The sequence below is a fragment of the Podarcis pityusensis genome (genome assembly GCF_964106645.2).
Source record: "Podarcis pityusensis genome assembly, chromosome: 2".
Lineage (NCBI taxonomy): Eukaryota > Metazoa > Chordata > Lepidosauria > Squamata > Lacertidae > Podarcis > Podarcis pityusensis.
Window position 1 is genome coordinate 88,079,227 of NC_138029.1, and position 19,199 is coordinate 88,098,425.

General features: G+C 43.5%; 1 protein-coding gene across 7 annotated transcripts in view; it reads right to left on the minus strand.

Moving 5' to 3' along the window:
• Positions 1-19,199, minus strand: part of SLC41A3 (solute carrier family 41 member 3) — a 44,636-nt gene that overhangs the window by 9,057 nt on the left and 16,380 nt on the right. For all 7 annotated transcript variants that reach the window (XM_080996928.1, XM_080996929.1, XM_080996932.1 and 4 more), the window contains 5 exons: positions 16,743-16,850; positions 12,342-12,413; positions 10,287-10,431; positions 6,951-7,097; positions 1,305-1,449 (listed from right to left, as the gene is read on the minus strand). In XM_080996928.1, coding sequence (XP_080853054.1) covers positions 1,305-1,449; positions 6,951-7,097; positions 10,287-10,431; positions 12,342-12,413; positions 16,743-16,850 — 617 coding nt within the window. The remainder of the gene's footprint in view (positions 1-1,304; positions 1,450-6,950; positions 7,098-10,286; positions 10,432-12,341; positions 12,414-16,742; positions 16,851-19,199) is intronic.

Consider the following 19,199-nt stretch of genomic DNA (forward strand, 5'->3'; position numbering starts at 1 on the left):
AAAAGCTGCAGCTATGGGAGACGCAAGACCCTTGGGGGGGGGTCAGTGTTGTGAACCTCTCCCTTGCATGCTCAGGTTGTATATATGTGTAAATAAACCATATATCATAAAGACATCATAGTCTCCACTGTGCCTCATTTCTTAAAGGAAACACGGACCTCGGGTCAGCGCCTGGAACCCCTGGAGTCTTGCACTGCTTGGATATTGGAGTGACATGCAACAATATGCATCTCAAGCCAGGGTGAAGAGGTAAATCTTCAGCACTGGCAGGGAGCTGTATAGTGAAGGTGCCAGACACACCTCTGTGGGAAGGGAATTCCACAACTTAGGAACTGCCCTCTCTTGGACCACCAACCCCTGAGGGCAGAGGAACTGCCAAGAGGGCACCCTGCCAAGGTCAATACTCAAAGTATGTTCTTCCTGTGCATCATCTGATGCTGGGTCCTGCCTTTTTTTTTTTTTAACATGGCTGCATTTCCACATGCCCTGACCTCCCAAGATAATCATAAATATGCGTGTGTGTCCAGCCTGTGTATTATTAGATAGCAGTTGTTTGGTCAATGAATTCTAAAATAAGTAAGAGATATGCTGTTTACAGTTCAAATCAGCTCATTATGCAGTTATCCAAGCTGATTCCTTTTAAGAAGTGGGGGCCAATGGAAATAGAGTTATATTGCAAAAGGACATGGCTGGAAGCCTGCACACTGCAACATTTTGTTGCAGGCCTCATTTGTCTCTTTTAACACATACACATAAGCAGTTTGGGGGCTGGTTCACGCTTATACCAAGAGTCCATCAGCATCTTGTGGTTACTGAATATTGTCCTCATTGCACGCTGTTGGGACTCCCACCTGCCCTGTGGAACACCCTCCCACCAGATGTCAAAAAGAAGAACAACTACCAGACTTTTAGAAGACATCTGAAGGCAGCCCTGTTTAGGGAAGCTTTTAACATTTAACAGGCCACTGTATTTTAATATTTTGTTGGAAGCCGCTCAGAGTGGCCTGGGAAACCCAGCCAGATGGGCGGGGTATAAATAATAAATTTATTATTATTATTATTATTATTATTATTATTATTATTATTATTCCTTATTGTACCTCTGTAAACACTGGACATTCTCCCAGCTTGCCGACACGTCCTGTGCATGTATGGCACTGTTTGGGCTACCTAAGGCTCCACACTCCAAGAACATGTTAGTTACAAACCAAATACACAGGAAGAAATTGTCCCTGGAAGTGACGTATTTGCACCAGGGACAAGACCTCTTAAATTCCAGTCCATCTCTAGCCCACGATGCTTACCTGCTGATGGCCATGGCAACAATGACTGGCTGCCACCCAGTCTTGAGGACTTCAGCAACGGGAGGACTCTGCCTGGCAATAGCGATCCAAAGAGGAATCATAACAATGAAGACGGCACAGATCAGGGGCGACAGGTATCTCACCTCTGTCAAAGAAAAGGAAAGGTTTATTATTATTTTATTTTTATTTATTAAATTTGTATACTGCCCTATAGGCATAGATCTCAGGGTGGTTCACAATATAAAATCGCAATATAAGAAACTAACAAAAAATACAGAATCAAAACAATGACAATGACAATTCAATAACCCCCCTTTCCACAACACATCTTAAAAGGTTTATGTGTGAATCTCCAAATCTGAAAGAATACAACTTTGTGGGGAAGACCATTCCGCTTTCTCAAGCGAAAGAACAGATGCAGTGATGAGTGTCCAAGCCTGTTTGCTCTAGGATTTTTATGCAGCAATCCTCCTCACTGCCTGCTTCCATTGCCGTCTATAAGCAGCCAGCAGAATTAGCTGACGTGGGGGGAATGCATTGGTTGCCGCAATAGAAAACATAAAGCAAAAATAGTAAGCATGCTCTAGCAGGCAGGAGAGGAGGGTGTAAAGTCTCAAAACCAATGGACCAAGTTACACTTATTTTTAAATGTAATTGATTTATATGGTTGGAATTCAACGTCAGGGCTATCTTTAGCAGATGTGGCACTGGGGTGCAAATATCCTCCCAGCACTCCCAAATTACCACGGATAGTTGGGGGGGGGGGGCGAAGCTGCGCACTGCCAGCCATGGGGGCGGTGCAACTCTCCCCCATGCTGCTGTGGGAGAGCAATCCCCGCAGAGGCTTGGGAGGGAAGCTGCGCACCGGCCAGCCATATTGTTGATGGGGCATAGCTGGCGGGCGTGCAGGGAAAGGGGAGGCCACTGGCAAAGCCACGCCGCTCCCCCACTCGCTGGGTGCCCTGAGAGGCCGGCACCCTGGCACAACGAACCACTAAGCCCTATGGGAAAGACGGCTCTGTTCAATGTAGTGCCAAGTGGGGTACATGCAGAGAAGGGGGCCTGCTTGTGAAATAGGGCTTTTCTCCCCTCTTTTCCCTGTGCACCTCCTTAATCTGTTCTGGGTCTCCCTCCAACCCTCTGGAATAGATTTAGGGAGCATGCGAGGAGGAAGGGACACGTTTTGTTGCATGAGCAGACCTTCTTTATAATTAATCTATTATCTCAACTTTCCATCCAAAAGGATGTGCCAAGTGGGTTTTACATCAATATAAAACCAAAGCATATATAGAAGCCTAAATGAAGTAACACAATTACAGGACCAGCAGCAACAAAGCAACAGAGCTGGACAAGGACATAAGGAGCTGCCATTAATTATCTTCTCTTCCAAGTGCCCAGTTTCACATGGGAGAAGGTGGTCCTTAGGATCCGATGTTTTAAGTGGAATTTAATTAAGCACAACTAACTTCAGGGTCAGTGTGTTTTCGATGTAAGCATCACACCAGAGTATACAAATTGGATTTGCTACTAATCTTCAAACAGAAGCCCCTTCATCACATTGGCAAGATGGAGTTGGCGGAAGCAGAATTACCCAAAGGTAGAAAATTAAGAAACCCTAACTGACTGCTCTTGTGGGGTAACAGAACAAGCTCATTACCACATCTCCAAGAAGCGATTTTGTCATACTGCAGGACTCGGCATTTAAAAGAAGCTTGTTAATCTGTACAGAGGAAACAGGATACCTCCTAAAAGAAGCCAAGGAGCTTTCATAAAAGGAAAAAGCACACAGCTGTTGTTGGGTTTTTTAAGGCTTTTAAGCAAGGTGCAGGAGAGCAGTAAACTAAGCAATAAGTGAAGAAAGGTAAAGGTAAAAGAAAAGGTAAAGGTAAAAATAAATGAAGAACACTATGTGTGTTAACAGTAAACAGGCTGACCAGAACGGAACTAGAGCCCTTTTACCATTGCCTAACAGTCACTGCTCACTGCTCACTAAGCAACACTGTTGAAAAAAATAAAACAGACCCCGGAGCCTGAACCAATGAAAAAATCTGAGCATTTCTGAGTTCAGTCAAGGGAAGGACGCAGCTCAGACTTAATGAAGGGAGAAGACCTGACAACCAAGCATTTCTGACACTATAAGGACAGTTTGACACAAGTCAACTTTTGTTACCAAATTTTGATCAGCTGCGATTTGAGAAAAAGAGCTCCGGAATAGGAATTTCAGTTCAAGTGCTGAATGAAGTAATGAAAACTGGCTTCTACCCCTTTGACAATTACTGAGACCTCGCAAGAGATTTAGACGCGGCTTCAAAGAGTTAGACCATGTGTAAAAAGTTCCAGACCTGGCCTGAAGAACTCTAGAATTTATAGCGGACACAGACCTAATACTGTATGCTGCTATTGTTCATGTTGTTTCAAACGGAGCAGCTGTCTTGGTCTGTTGACTCATAGAATTGTAGCAGTAGAAAGGGACCACGAGGCTCATCGTGAGCAAAGGCAACAAAAAACCACATGGAACCTTGAAGTCTAACAAATGTATGGCACAGAGCTGCTGAATTATTTTGATGGTTATCCTCTTTATGTGGGTTTTTCCTTTTACCTAAAATACTGATTGTGGTATAATCCAGCAGTGTATCTCTAGCTGTGAGGCGACTTTGTTATGTGCCAGGCAGGCTGGAGCTAGCTTTTATATACTTCTCTATGAAGCACCCAGGACTGTTTGTGAGGCTACCAGACTGTCTTGTCAAAAAAGGGGGATAATGGACTAGAATGCCAGCTACTCGGAACTAGAGCAGTTACTGCCCTATTCATACCCACCCCTGTCCCTTTAGCTCAGGGGTCAGTAAACGTTTTCAGCTGTGGGCCGGTCCACTGTGCCTCAGACCTTGTGGGGGGCCGGACTATTTTTTTGGGGGGGGAGGGAAATGAACGAATTCCTATGCCCCACAAATAACCCAGAGATGCATTTTAAATAAAATGACACATTCCACTCATGTAAAAACACACTGATTCCCGAACCTTCCGTGGGCCAGATTTAGAAGGAGATTGCGCCAGATCCGGCCCCCGGGCCTTACTTTGCCTGCCCATGCTTTAGCTTATATCAGCTCCTGTTGTTTTATTTCTGTCTGTCTTCTGAATAAGTCAACCTTGGGGTGACCTTTAGAAGTGCGGGGATGTCAGGAAAGAGGGAGAGAGAATGCTGCTGCTCTGACAAAACAAGGATGACTCAGAAGCAGAAGGAAGGAAGCTTCAGAAACACCTTCAAGCAATGGGGATTGTGCCAGGCCTTTTGATATGCTAATGATCGTTCTTAGAGGGCTCTCTCCATCTGCTCTTCATAACTGGTGCAAAGCTGGGCCAGTCGCAACACATTTTGCAGGTAATGGAGCAGTTGAAGCATTCTGGAAATGTGCTTTATATTTTTTCTCCCTCTCTCAAAACAACATTCTGTTAAAGCCTGAGGCTACAAGTATGAAGTTATCAAAGCCTTTAATCACAAAAGTTGTCATAAATCACAAAGGATGTCACCCAAAAAGGGAACACACCTTTCTCGGGGGGGGGGGGGGTGGAGCATGGGATTTTCAAAGCCCTTAGCATCAGGTGATACAGGGCAGGAAGCCTGTGCAGCAGCAACAGCAAAGGGGTGGGGGCTTCTCTGATTGATTTTATAACTGGAGGTAGGGAGTGTCTGATCCTAAGCAACTCTGCTTTCAGAGACAATTATATAGCTATCAAGCGGGAGACCTTTAGCAGGGAATGGGGTCCAACTGGGATTAAAGATGCTACTTTTGACATCATAGGACTGCTACAGAAAAGCTAGTTCTGTCAATGTTCCTTCGTCCGCACAATTATCAGAAACACAAGAAGCCCCGTAGCCCTTTGCATTTGTTCTCTCTTACAATGTAGGCGCTCAGGAGCTTCACAACAGCCCTTTGAGGTAAGAAAGGTCAAGAGCAGGGACTGGCCCAATGTTACACAGCAGCCAGAGATGGGTGAATATGCCCACTTTGGTTTCTCTGTTTCTCATTTTCCAATTCTAAATTCAGGTCTCCACATTCCCACATCAGTTCCCCCCGGTGTTGATTTCTCTTAATATACACATTTTGTATGAAATTTTGCCAAACTATTTTTGCAAAGCATAGTCCCTCTAGTATATATGCATTTTAATGCAAACTTTACCTCAGTATATGCATTTTTGTACACCTTTCTTGGCTGAAGAACTGTACTGCAAATTTCGAAGGATGGTTGCATTTTGAATTGAATTGAATCCATCCCCAATCCCTACCAGTGGGCTTCATGACTATGTTTCCGTGGACCCAATCTAATGCCCTATTATGCTACATTGGTTCTCTGGTTTTCCTGAAGGGGAGGAGGGCTGAAATGGGAAGAAATTATTAGGCCACCTTTCTCTGCTGGTATGTAGCATACTTGCGTCATGTAAAATGACATAAAAGGGATGCAGGTGGCACTGTAGGTTAAACCACAGAGCCTAGGACTTGCCGATCAGAAGGTCAGCGGTTCAAATCCCCATGATGGGGTGAGCTCCCGTTGCTCGGTCCCTGCTCCTGCCAACCTGGCAGTTCGAAAGCACTTCAAAGTGCAAGTAGATAAATAGGTACCGCTCCGGTGGGAAGGTAAACGGCGTTTCCATGTGCTGCTTTGGTTCGCCAGAAGCGGCTTAGTCATGCTGGCCACATGACCCGGAAGCTGTACGCCAGCTCCCTCGGCCATAAAGCGAGATGAGTGCCGCAACCCCAGAGTCGGTCATGACTGGACTTAATGGTCTGGGGTCCCTTTACCTTTACTAAAATGACATAAAGGAAACCACTAAGTAACCCACATTATCTGCTCTCAATTTCCAGTTAGCTTGGACTGCTGTTGCTACAAACTTCCAAGAAAAAAAAAATCCTTAATCAACTGAAAATAAAACATAAGCCAAAATCTCATCCTTCCACAAACTCCTCTCAGACAGTCACACAATAACTGCCTTGGCAATTTTAAAATTTTAGTGAAAATGTACAGCAGATTGGAACTGCTCCTTGTATTAGGAAACTTTGGTATCAGCTCTTAATATGCAGGCTGCATCGTGATGGGGTATCTTTTCCTATCTGGGAGGTTCTTTATGAAGAGGGAGCACATACAAGGGATAACTGAGATTGAGGGTATCCTATTGTAGAGAGAGGACCATCAAGGCCAAAGAGAACAGGGGTGCCATACTTTTAGGAACACCTTTGTAGAAGAAGGGATCTCCGCAGGTTGTTTTCCCTCCCCAAAACCTACAAAATTTCATTTTTCACACAACTAATAAGGCACAGGATCCTCTATTTCTATCTGGTCAGCTTACTAAGAGCAAGCGAACGCACTGGATAATATACAGGGTGGTTCAAGTGCAGGAGTTTTGATGGATCTGTTACACAAATTCTGATTTTCCCTTGTTGGTTACCAAAATGGATCCCACTGTGCCACTTTAAATGAACTAGGAGATCCAGAGAGTCTGAAGGTGCTCTCTCAACAGGCAGAACAAAGCTGTCCAGCCCTGCAGACCCCAGTCAGCCTGGGAATCTGCTTTCCTTCCAACGTGGGCGGCTGTCTAGGGAGAGGCCATTCTGTGGTTTCAGAGCTCCCAGGTTCCTTTTGCTAACGTACCTATGTATTTGTAGAGGGTGCTGCTGATGGCAGCTAGCAGGGAAAGCGTTATCAGGTCTCCGAGGCTCGCTGCCAAGGGCGTAGCAATGTTGTCTGGGTTTATCCCCACCTTTCTTGCACCAAGGATCACACCGATCATCACCAGACCTGAAAAAGAAAAGAAAACAAGTGGTTTGGAGAAAGTTCAGTTCAAGGTGAGGGAGACTCCCTGTCTGCCAAGGTCTCCTAAAGCCAGTAGAGGGAGCAGTAGCCCTGAAATTCGCCCAGGGCTTGTGCCCAGGATGGCATGGAAAGGCCTGGATCTGGAAGAGAAGCAAGAGCCGCTGAAGGGAGAAGATGAAAAGAGAGTAGCAAAGGAGGCTATTTTTGGCAACTGAAAAAGAAGCCGGCAGGGCCTGTGGCTCTCTTTTTTGGGGAGGGTGGGGAGTTAGTCCCTCCCAACCTCTACAGTGGTACCTCAGGTTAAGTACTTAATTCGTTCCAGAGGTCCGTTCTTAACCTGAAACTGTTCTTAACCTGAAGCATCACTTTAGCTAATGGGGCCTCCTGTTGCTGCCGCGCCGCTGGAGCACGATTTCTGTTCTCATCCTGAAGCAAAGTTTTAACCCGAGGTACTATTTCTGGGTTAGCGGAGTCTGTAACCTGAAGCGCCCGTAACCTGAAGCGTATGTAACCTGAGGTACATTTGGTAATACCTTAGGTATTAATGTACATTTCCCAAACCATAATCAACAAGCCAAAGGAGTTACATTAACTACAGGAGTAAGTTGGGGTGAGGAGATAAGCTAGGGAGAAAAGGGCTTCTGCCCAAGGGGGAGAGGGGAATACATCAGCTGAGACTGAGATTAAAGAACTCCCCTTATATTCACAGAAAAATATTTTTAAACGAACCATAAGGGCAGTGGCAACTAAAAACGATCTAAACTCTATGTGCACATCTACATGCGCCCCATTGTATTTTAAACTTAGAGAGGTCAACGAACACATATCTTATTTTAATGAATTGACTTTTGCACAGCTTCGAAAAGCTTTTACAGAGCTACGACTAAATACAATAAGCTCTGCTTATAGAGATGGGAGACATAGAGGCACACCAAAAAACGAACGTGTTTGCATTAGGGGATATTCTGAAGTAGAGGACCTTATGCATTATATCTTGCACTGTCCGTTATATAATGATGCAAGAAAAAGATTTTTGGTACCTATAATGACAGGGTCCCCTGGCCAGAACCCCCTTGATATGATGTTATATTTCCTTGCAGACACAGATAAGTATGTGACCTGGCGGGTAGCACTTTTTGCAACTGCTGCTAGGAAAATTAGAGCAAATTATATAGCCAAGGTAGCCATTAACTGTAAAGGAGATGAATTTATTTGATCCTATCTATCTACCTCAGGCTATGCTCTATCTTTGTCACCAAACTCTGAGTATAAATTGCATACTGTATTAATTGATATTGTTTTTAACATTAGTGACCATGTGATGATTTTAGCTTATGAAGTTTATTGTTTAATGTTTTTATTTGTACATTGGGGTACTTTTACAGCTTTGTTTAGAGTATGTAATGTTTTAATAATATAAATGTTTTAAGTCTTTTTTTACCAATTCAGTATATTTTATTTTAATTGTCAAATAATTCTGTGTACATTGCGGCAGCCTTTGGCTATGTGCAATAAAACTGACTGAGACTGAGACATCAGCTGAGGCCAGGTAAAACATAGATATCCATACAATATGCAGTCCAAATGGACTCCCTTTCACTGTGCCTGAAAGCTTTCCAAACAAGAGGGTTCTAAAGTTAAGATCCCTGAGAACTGCAAGAATGACTGGACCTTCGTAAAGGCTTGAAAGCCCTGGCAAACCACAATGGGCTGGGCATTTCCTATTGGCAACACTTTCAGACCTAATGAAGTCAGGGAAGGGCTATGGCTCAGTAGCAGAGAGTCTGCTTTGCGGGCAGAAGGTCCCAAGTCCAAATCTCCAGGTACAGCTGGAGAAACGTCCTGCTTGAAACCGTGGAGAGCTGCAGCCATTCAATGTAGACAATACTGAGTTAAGATGAACCAATGATATCACTCGATACAAGGCAGCTTCCTGAGTTCCCAAGGCAGGGGGCCATACATTGTTCCTTATCCCTAGCGGGTGATGTTCGGAGGAATAAGGCGCCTGAATGCATGGCAGATACACTTCGCTATCAGAGCCAAAATAAATTCCTCCATGGAATGTGTCAATAGTATCATATTTCTTTTTCATACCCACTCAGATCACTGAGGAAAACAAAGGAGTAGCAATCTGGCATCCAAAACCATCTTGCCTTGTTCAAACAGGAAGGAGCAGTCCATCATCCTAAGATGTTGCCCTCATTTCTTTGTGTTTTAGGGTACCAGCATTTCTGATGCCGCCATCTACTTCCTTCTTTTTTAAAGGTCTTGTGCTGCACTCTTGTGGAAAACTTGCAAGCTTCTCCTCTTAGCAGCAGCCATGCTCCCTTTGGCAAAAAGCACCGTGAAACAGTCTTTCTGGAGTGACATAAAATCCGCACGGCACAGAGAATGCCATCATATTACGACGGCTGAGGTTAGAAGATCAGAAATGAGAGAGGAACGCACTTAGTACCTAATACTGCTCATCTAGATTTCGAGAGTTTTCTCTAAGTCAAGGGTCCCCAACCTGCGGCCCACGGAGGCCGTTTAACCAGCCCATGAGCTGCCCCCGAACCGAACTACCCACTCGGCGAGTCCCCGAGCGCTGCGCTAAACCGGTGCAGTGCGGCACAGGGACTCTCTTCTGTGGCTCCAGAAATTGCTTCTGCGCATGCGCAGATGCTGGAAGTCGCACCTGCACATGTCCACAGCATCAGAAATCACTTATGTTGCATGCCCAGACGCCAAAATTTGCTTCTGCACAGGCGCAATTTTTGGCATCTGGGCAGGCGCAGAAGCGATTTCCAGCGCCACGGACATGCGCAGATGCGATTTCTGGTGTGCTATGCTGGTCCGGCCCACGAAGGATCTCCACGGGACTGATGCAGCCCATGCCCAGTAAGCCTTGCCAACCCCTGCTCTAAGCGGACAACTGGATCCCATGAAAGGCAGAAGGTGGGACATTAGGTTTGGGTGAAAGGCCAGAAAGCTGGGGGTGCATCAATCAATTTTCTAACAGCTCTGGCTCAAGGTGAATAGGCAGTCATGACGAACCTACTGGGAAGCATACCTGAACACTGTAGTCATTCTAAGAGAGAAAGTGGACCTGAGACTGTTTATGGCAAGGTACAGAGAGAGGCTTCCAGAGACACTGGATCCTACTCTAAAGTTGAGTAGTTTACAAAGACTCACCAAGTGAGAGGGCGGCTATGAACGCTGTTGTCAAACTGCTGGCACACAGGATGGCTGCTTCGTTCAGATTCAAGTAGCCTTTGGTCAAGGCACCAAGAAGGACTGCTGCCACTGCAGCCAGGAGCCCCACCACCGTGGCCTGCAACTGTGGAGCAACAAGAATGGAGGACAGAGAGTCTCAGGAGTTATTCGTCTGGTATCAACGTGCAAGCATTCCTGCAGACGTCTGGTCTAAGGTAGCACAGGAACAAATGGCAGGTTACATGCAAAAGCACCAGAAAGACTCAAAATTTCTTTTTTTCAAAAAAGGAAAAGCAGTTTCGAGGTAGCGAGGCATTGAGCAATGAAGCAGCAGTGTGTGTGCACGTGCTCACAAAACCTTTTCCCTGCCAGCTATCTTTCCGTTTGCATGTGCTCACAAATGTTTTTCCTTTTGCAGGGTTTCAGACACACTTGTGAGGGAAGATGCGGGTCTGAAATCTCCAAGACGGGAATGTGTGATGTGGCGCTCAGAGTGTCATACTGTATTAAAATTCAGGCATCTTTAGGTTGTTCACAAAAGCTTACTGCTGCCCCCTCCTGGATGAAAACAAACATTCTACCTAATATTTCTACATGCACTCAACAGACAGGGCATCTCTGGACTACAAACATATCAATTTCATATCGTATTAATCGCCATGGATCCCACTCCCACAGAATTCTGGGAATTGCAGTTTTGTGAGGTGCTGTGAATTCCCTGTTAGATATTCCTATTCTCACTTCACAGTACTACAATCTTAGGGTTTCCTGAGAAGAGAGTTTAAATCTGTAATGAGGATATGGCTAATTCATTAGGACCGTTAGCAGATGTTCCTGTTGATAAAGAAGTATGAAAACATTTGAGTGACACAGTTACATTTCAACCCTGGTAAGCAGTGTTGTGTATATTATTAATATATTGATAACTCCTTTACCAACAGACATTGGCCCAATAAAATGTAATGCATTATCTTGTATCTTTAAAAGGCAGTTGAGAAAATTAACTTCTTTAAGCTGACCAATGTAGTGACCAAATAATAGCTCAGTTCAATTGCTATTATTAGGGTATCTAAATGAAGATGTACTGAACAAGGTATCCTTAAACCAGCCTTAATTAACCTGGCACAGCTGATGGGACACCAGGTTGAAAAAACAAATTTAAACAATCACCTTCAGGGCATTTCCTTAAGCAATGAAAATAGTAGGAATTTAAGTCAAAGCATGTTGTGTAAAGTAAACTTCCAGAATTCAACAGGACGTATTTTCATATAATATGTTCAGGACTGGAATCTTAATATGGGTTTATAACCAGGCCCAGAAAGATAGGAAGAGGTAATGAGATAAGTACAATTAATAATCTAATCAATATTTAGAAAACTATTAATATCTCTAGTCTGAATAGCTGGCTTTCATAGTTATTATATTTCAGAACATATATTCAACTGAACAGGCATTAACTTTTCAAAAAAAGAAAATCTGAGGTTCTGCCTCAACTTGCAGATAAATGTTGAGTGAACACAGCATACGGCATAGGAATTCCAATTAATTCCTAGAGGGGCACAGATATGCAGGATCACATTCCTGTAAAGATGGTGACATTGGAAAAATCCCAGACTATATGTAGACATCCAGCAAGTTCCAAGCTATGCACATGTACACAAAATGATTCCACATGAGCTATTCAGTACACTAAACCTGGGACTTCATAAACCTGACCTTTATGAAACATAGGTCACACCGTGAGCACACAAATGAAGAAAAACTGCTGCGGATGTGAGGCTCAAGCCTTAGGTATTTTGGTCTCTGGTTGCAATTGCTAGGCTTTAAAAGCGTGCAGCCAACAAGATTTTGTACAGAAAAACGAGGCCTCCTCCACTGATTGTAAAGCACAGTTTTGAAAGCACACAGTGAGCAGATACCCTAAGCCTTGCCTTGCTGCTCACACCACTCCACGCACCCGTGAGAATGTCCGCAGGGTGTGTAGTTTGGCTAATACTATAAAGAGGTCTCAAGCAAAAGTTTAGATCTACTTACCTGAATCAGAGCCAAATTGCAAGTAGCCATTTTCCACTGTGCCTGAGTATCATCCATTCTTCCAGTATTAGCCTGGAAGGCAGAAGAGGGAAAACTTAAATGTTACTTGCTGACAGACAAGGTGGGGGAGAATACCAGCCTGGGCTCACACAAAGTCTGGGTGTAGGAGGCTACACCCAGACTTTGGGAGCACTGTGGTCGCAGTCATTTCTGTTTCCGCCCTTTCCATATGTATCAGGGCATTCCACATTGGCCCCTGCAGGGCACGGGTTTTCTTTTCTTCCCATTAGCCATGCAAACAGGATCTGAGCACACAATGTGGCACCAGATTGTCAAGGACGGTGGCTCAGACTGGGTGCACCCAGTGTGCAGGTACAGCTGCAGGTTGTGCAGATTCCACACTAGTGACCAAAGCATGAAAGAAGGGAAAAGCTTTTTTTAAAAAATCTGTTCTGTCCAGGGATTAAAAACTTTAAAAATCGTGTGTGTTTTGAATGAGAGAAAGAGAAAAAGAGAGGCAGAGAGAGAGAGAATTTACAAAAGTTGGAAAGTTGGGAAAGAACTCTCCTAGGCAAGACTGAAGACTTATGTAGTCCATATCCTCCGATGAATTTATCTTTACAGGCAACCTATGTAACTCCATCTTGCAGCAACAAAAACTCCCACAATAATAAAATCCTGTCAAAATGAATGCATGTGTGAAGTGTGGGAAAGATATAAAAACTTGTTGGAACAAAAAACTCCATATTGGTTATCGCCGTTGGAGGCGATGAGTGTGAAGAAAATCAATATGAAGGGGGGATGGGCGACATATGAGAAGTTAATAATTAAAAGAGAAGGTAAATGGAAAATGAGACCATTTGAATAAATTAAGGAATATGTTAATGACTGGCTGCATTTCTTTCAAATTAATGAAATGTTTAAAAAAGATTTGACTCAAAGGGGTTTTGCCGATAAAGAATCAAAATTTCAGATAGAAATATTGAATAATGACTTTAAAGTTCTAGCAAAAATGTACAAGATATTATTAGAATGGTGTACGAAGGATGAAGAGGTAAAATCAGTTATGATTGATTGGGCCAAAGATTTAGGATATAATATACAAATGGAGGATTGGGAAAAACTATGGGAAGAAGGTCTAAAATTTACTGCATGTACAACTATAAAAGAAAATGTGATGAAAATGATGTATCGATGGTATGTAACACCGGTGAAACTAGCAAAGATGTATAAGACAAGTAATAAATGTTGGAAATGTAAAGAAAAAGAAGGTACATTTTATCATATGTGGTGGGAATGTAAGAAGGTAAAAAGCTTTTGGGAAACGGTATATAATGAATTGAAGAAAATGTTGAAATATACATTTGTTAAGAAACCAGAAGCTTTTTTACTAGGCATTACAGGTAATGAGATAAACAAGAAAGAAAAGAAGTTATTCTTATATGCAGTGACAGCAGCAAGAATACTGATGGCCCAGAAATGGAAACAGGAGGAGCTACCTACGATAGAAGAATGGAGAATGAAAATGATGGACTATGCAGAATGACAGGAAGGATCCGAAATCGACGAGATCAAAGATTTACAGAAGATTGGGAAAAATTTATTGAACATTTGCAAAAACTACGTGATAATCAGATAACGTTTGTAAGTTTTAATGAAGCTCTGTGATGGGAAAATGTTAAAACAATTATTAAAAAATAGGATGGAATTTACTGTAATAATATAAATAATAAGGTAGAAATGTGGCAAAAGTAAAAATATGAAGGATGTGCAGACAAATTGAGGGAAGTCAAAAAAGAGAAATAAGATGTAACTAAGATGTATGGAGTGTATGATTTTGTTTTGTATTTGAAAATATATATATATATATATATATATATATATATATATATACATACACACATATATATATAATGCATGTGTATGCCAGTCATGACTAAATAAGTAAATAAAACTTAACACATAACTAAGTACTTGTTCATGTACTGACAAATGTATATATACATTTTATTTTTCATTCACTCAATAAAAAATATGCCTAGGATCAGGCATGACCAGGTCTAGAATGATATCAAACCTGGCTTCCTATGGTACCTAATATTTTAATGTGGGCATTTTTCTATCCCAGCCTGGGCTCACACAAAAAATGATCGCTGGTTCCTAGGAGTTAATTCCTCAGCCCACTCTGCAAACCAAAACCCTGGGCATGAAATACAGCTGCAGCATTATGCTGAGTTAAAACCGAAACTATCTAGAAGGCAGATTGGAATGTATTACAATGGAACCTCAGTTTTCAGATGTCTCGGCTGCCGAACGTTGCAGAAGCCGAACGCCGAAAACCCAGAAGTGAATGTTTCCTTTTTTGAATGCGCCTCAAAAGTTGTTGGGTGTAGTGAAGGGTTAACCTTCTATGCCTCGAGCCTGAAGGGACGGGCTTACAAGGGAAGTAAGCCAGGACTTGACGAAAGCAGCTTGGAATGTTGTGTACTGAGGGGAAATTGAAAGCATTCAGTACAGACGCTGCAAGGAGAGAGAGAAGATGCAGCTTAACACGGATGGCTGTTGGAGATTGTAAATACGCTATATGTTTCCAATAAAGAGATATTAGGATAGAAGAAACGTCTGGACTTATTTACTGCCCTTTCGACACACGACTGCTGTGTAATTCTGCTAATTGCTTTACGACCGCTCCAAAGCCACACTGCGTAAACAGAAGCTTCAGAGACTCGCAGGGGAAGCGTGGCTGGGCGCCAAACAATAAAGCAATAAATCTATCAAGAGAGGCTTCTGCAGTGCATTTTTCCATTTTCACCATTCGCTTTGCCAACAACCCTTTGATTTTTGGTTTTTGAAAGTTTCAGAAGTCGAACAGACTTCCGGAACAGATTACGTTTGAAAACCAAGGTTCCACTGTATTAGATTGTGGGATGGTTTGCCATTAGCACCTAATGGTTTGTTCCTCAGCAAAAGGAGACTCTTGAGAGTCCCATGGACTGCAAAAAGATCCAACCTATCCATTCTGAAGGAAATCAGCCCTGAGTGCTCACTGGAAGGACAGATCCTGAAGCTGAGGCTCCAATACTTTGGCCACCTCATGAGAAGAGAAGACTCCCTGGAAAAGACCCTGATGTTGGGAAAGATTGATGGTACAAGGAGAAGGAGACGAGAGAGGATGAGATGGCTGGACAGTGTTCTCAAAGCTACCAGCATGTGTTTGACCAAACTGCGGGAGGCAGTGGAAGACAGGAGTGCCTGGCGTGCTCTGGTCCATGGAGTCACGAAGAGCTGGACACGACTAAACGACTAAACAACAACAACAATATTTAATAGTTGGTTTGTGTGTGCATGGAACAACAGGTTGCCACTGACTAGGCAATGATATTCATTTTTATCACGGCCAATCTCCCTACCCAACACAATTTTTTGGGATTATCTGTTTCACATGTGAAACAGGGCCCACTAAGCCCTAGAAAGCCCGGCTGCCTTTTCCTCATTGCTCAGCTGATTGGTTTACATTGAGAATTAAGTCTGCTCCTGCCTTGTTTCTTGGTCGCACCAGTGACCTGGAAGCAGTGGTTCCATCATGAACAGAGAGAAAAGTGGCTGCAGCACCTTGAAAGGAGAAGGGGAGGTTGCTGTGTCGGAAGTCTCCACCTCCATCATCTCTTGCCTTTCCCAACAGGCAAGGGAATCTATCTTCACTATGGGCTGCTGCCTCAATACTGCTGAAGTACCTCAAAGCAGCACTTTCTCAAAGGTGCAGCCCACGCTTTGCCACTGCTGAGCAAGGAGGTGGGGCAGAGAGACTACGGCATCTTTTTCTCCTGACAATATCCATGCCCCTGCTTTGTTGTGTGGTGATATGTGTGTCTGTGTGCATTGGGGGAGGGGGGAGGAGGCCAATTTTTTCTTAGCCATGTCCACCGTTGACCATCTGCCTCCAGAAGACTGGCCACAAAAATGTGGACCTCAGGATGAGGTTCCCTACCCCTCATGTAGACAATAATGAGCTAAACGGACAAATGCAATGAATAAGTTATAAGGTGGCTTCTTTTAATTGTTTCTGGTATAAGAGGCACGCAGCATGTTGGTGTTAGCTGCAGCAAATCAACGCTTACTTTTAATCAGATTTAATCAGCCAGTTAGAAGTACCCTGTAAGCAAAGTTTGAAAACTAAAAAAGGAGAGGAACAGGCAGGAGATCTAAAGATCTGAAATGTTAAAGATCTGGAGCTCAGGTCTCTGGGATACCCTGTAGCAACACCACTGGCAATCGATTTTCATGGATGGGCAGCCTAAGGAGACTTCTTTGATTACACCTCCAAACTGTCCTTGTGAAATAAAAGTCATGAACACATCTCTGCATATTAAAAAGTAAAACAACACCAAAGTTGACACTTACAGCAGTAGAAAGTCTAGATGCCAAGGTCATTTCAAGGTTGCCCTTCAATCCGACAAGGGCTGGAATCAGGATAAATATTTCTGTGATAGTCTTGAACACAGTCCAGTGCTGAGAGAAAGGGAGAGGAGAGGATGTTAATCCACCGCTATACCAACCACAGTCTTCTTTAGTCACAAACACGGATGCACAATTTCCACACATTGTACTTGGCAACATGGTGATGCAACACTAGCTAAGAGAGATCCCGAGGCAATGAAATCTTTGAAATTGCTCGCCAAAGGACTAAATGATTCTGTTCTCCCTGCCCAAAAAAGTAGTGAAACCAACTAGTATTATCAGCCACCATAAACAATATATATAACAAAAATTGAGGCAACCTCTTTTATGTGACCACCTGCTTGTTGGCATAGGTATATGCAAGATTAGTAGTCATATAGAGCTCTGCATCATGGAATAATGTTATGTTTCTGTCATGGGAACCTATTGGATAATGCCAGTGAATTACTTACTCCTCCTTCCCATACCATTTTGTGACGAGATCGTTTAGACAAAGTCATTAAGGGTGGCAGGTTCCTTCACTTGCTGTAAGGAGCAACCGTGACCTCAACTTTTTGTTCCTGGATCCTTTGCCGGTCAGTCAGAGCAGAAAGCCCTGGGTTCAATGAACCAAAGGTCTGATTGTATATATTACTCTCCCTGACTATCCCTGACTGTTGTAGTCCAACTTCTAGAGGGGCAGAGATTCTCCATTAATGACATGTATGTCCATATGCCTTCATTCCAGGGTGTGGGAACAGGAGAGACAACACGGTGAGAGCCAGTGTGGTGTAGTGGTTAAGAGTGATAGACTCGTAATCTGGGGAACCGGGTTCACATCTCCGCTCCTCCACATGCAGCTGCTGGGTGACCTTGGGCTAGTCACACTTCTCTGAAGTCTCTCAGCCCCACTCACCTCACCTGTTTGTTGTGGGGGAGGAAGGGAAAGGAGAATGTTAGCCGCTTTGAGACTCCTTCGGGTAGTGATAAAGCGGGATATCAAATCCAAACTCTTCTTCATGGCAGGAGACAGTTCAAGTGAAAATAGAGCCACACATCGGTATTTAATACCAGCTGATAAACCTAATGACGAAGACCAGTGGTAATGGTGCTGTGCTGTGGTAATTTCCAGCAAAATCAGCTGGAAATTACCACAGAGGCTCAGTGGGCCTTGGAAAAGGAATGAGGTGAAGAAGAAGAAAAAGAACCAGTTCATTGTTAACAGCAGTTGTATAAAAGGAGCTAGAAAATGGCCCTTGGAGGAATGTGACCCAAAGAAGGTGCTGTTAGATGAAAAGATAAGTTTGAACAAAGGAGAGCTTGAATTATAGATTAACAAGTAGGAACCTGCCTGCAAGGAATTCCAGGAGGCTGGAGCAGCAGCAAATGAAGAAGCATATTTTCTACCCTTCCAGTCTTTTGCTTATCTCTTCCTCTTTGAAGCTACTCCATTCCTTCCTTTCCTCAGTTGCCACCTTCTCCATGCAAATTTATCTATCTCCTCCCAAATTGCCTACATTCCTCCCCTCAATCTACCACCTGCCTACTTACCTCCCCACCAAATTTCCCTTCCTGTAACCCACCTTTCTCCCTTGATTCTCCCCAGCCCCTGCTCATAGACCTTCCTCCTCTTTCACTCCTCTCCAACGGAACAAACCCTCACTCTTCTCCTCAGCCTATTGAAGGATGCTCACCAAGAGAGCAGCAAAAGCCTCCCTGAGTCATCTAGGCCAGTAGCTTCTTAAGAGTTCCATATCAGGGGGGGGGGGGAATGTGGCAAAGCTAGTGCATTTGTATGATGTTCTGCTGCTGAAGATACTCCTCTGAACTAGTCATAAACAACCCTAATCTTCAGGACTTTGAGACAGCAGATGGTGGAATGACTCTCCCCACTATTCTTCTGCAAGGACAGGCAATCCAAACTTGCCAAGCATCATTAGATATGGATTGATTACTATGGGTTTCAGCTACTAAGCTATGCATTTACATGAGTACAGTGGTACTTCGGGTTACAGACGCTTCAGGTTACAGACGCTTCAGAACTAGTACCTCGTGTTAAGAACTTTGCTTCAGGATGAGAACAGAAAATGTGCGGTGGCGGCAGGAAGCCCCATTAGCTAAAGTGGTACCTCAGGTTAAGAACAGTTTCAGGTTAAGAATGGACCTCCAGAACTAATTAAGTTCTTATGCCGAGGTACCACTGTACCAGAAATGCTGAAAGGAACAGAATGGGGGGGGGGGAGAGACTGAGGAACAAAGTGTCGTTACAAAGCTGTGCAATATGAAAGAAAGATGCATAGTAGGAAAAAACACAGTGTAAGTTGCATTAGTAGTGATTAGTAGCTTTAACATCTTGGATCATGGTATATGGGATAAAAAAAAAAATGGATTAGATGAGAAAAGTAACTCTGGAAATTAGCT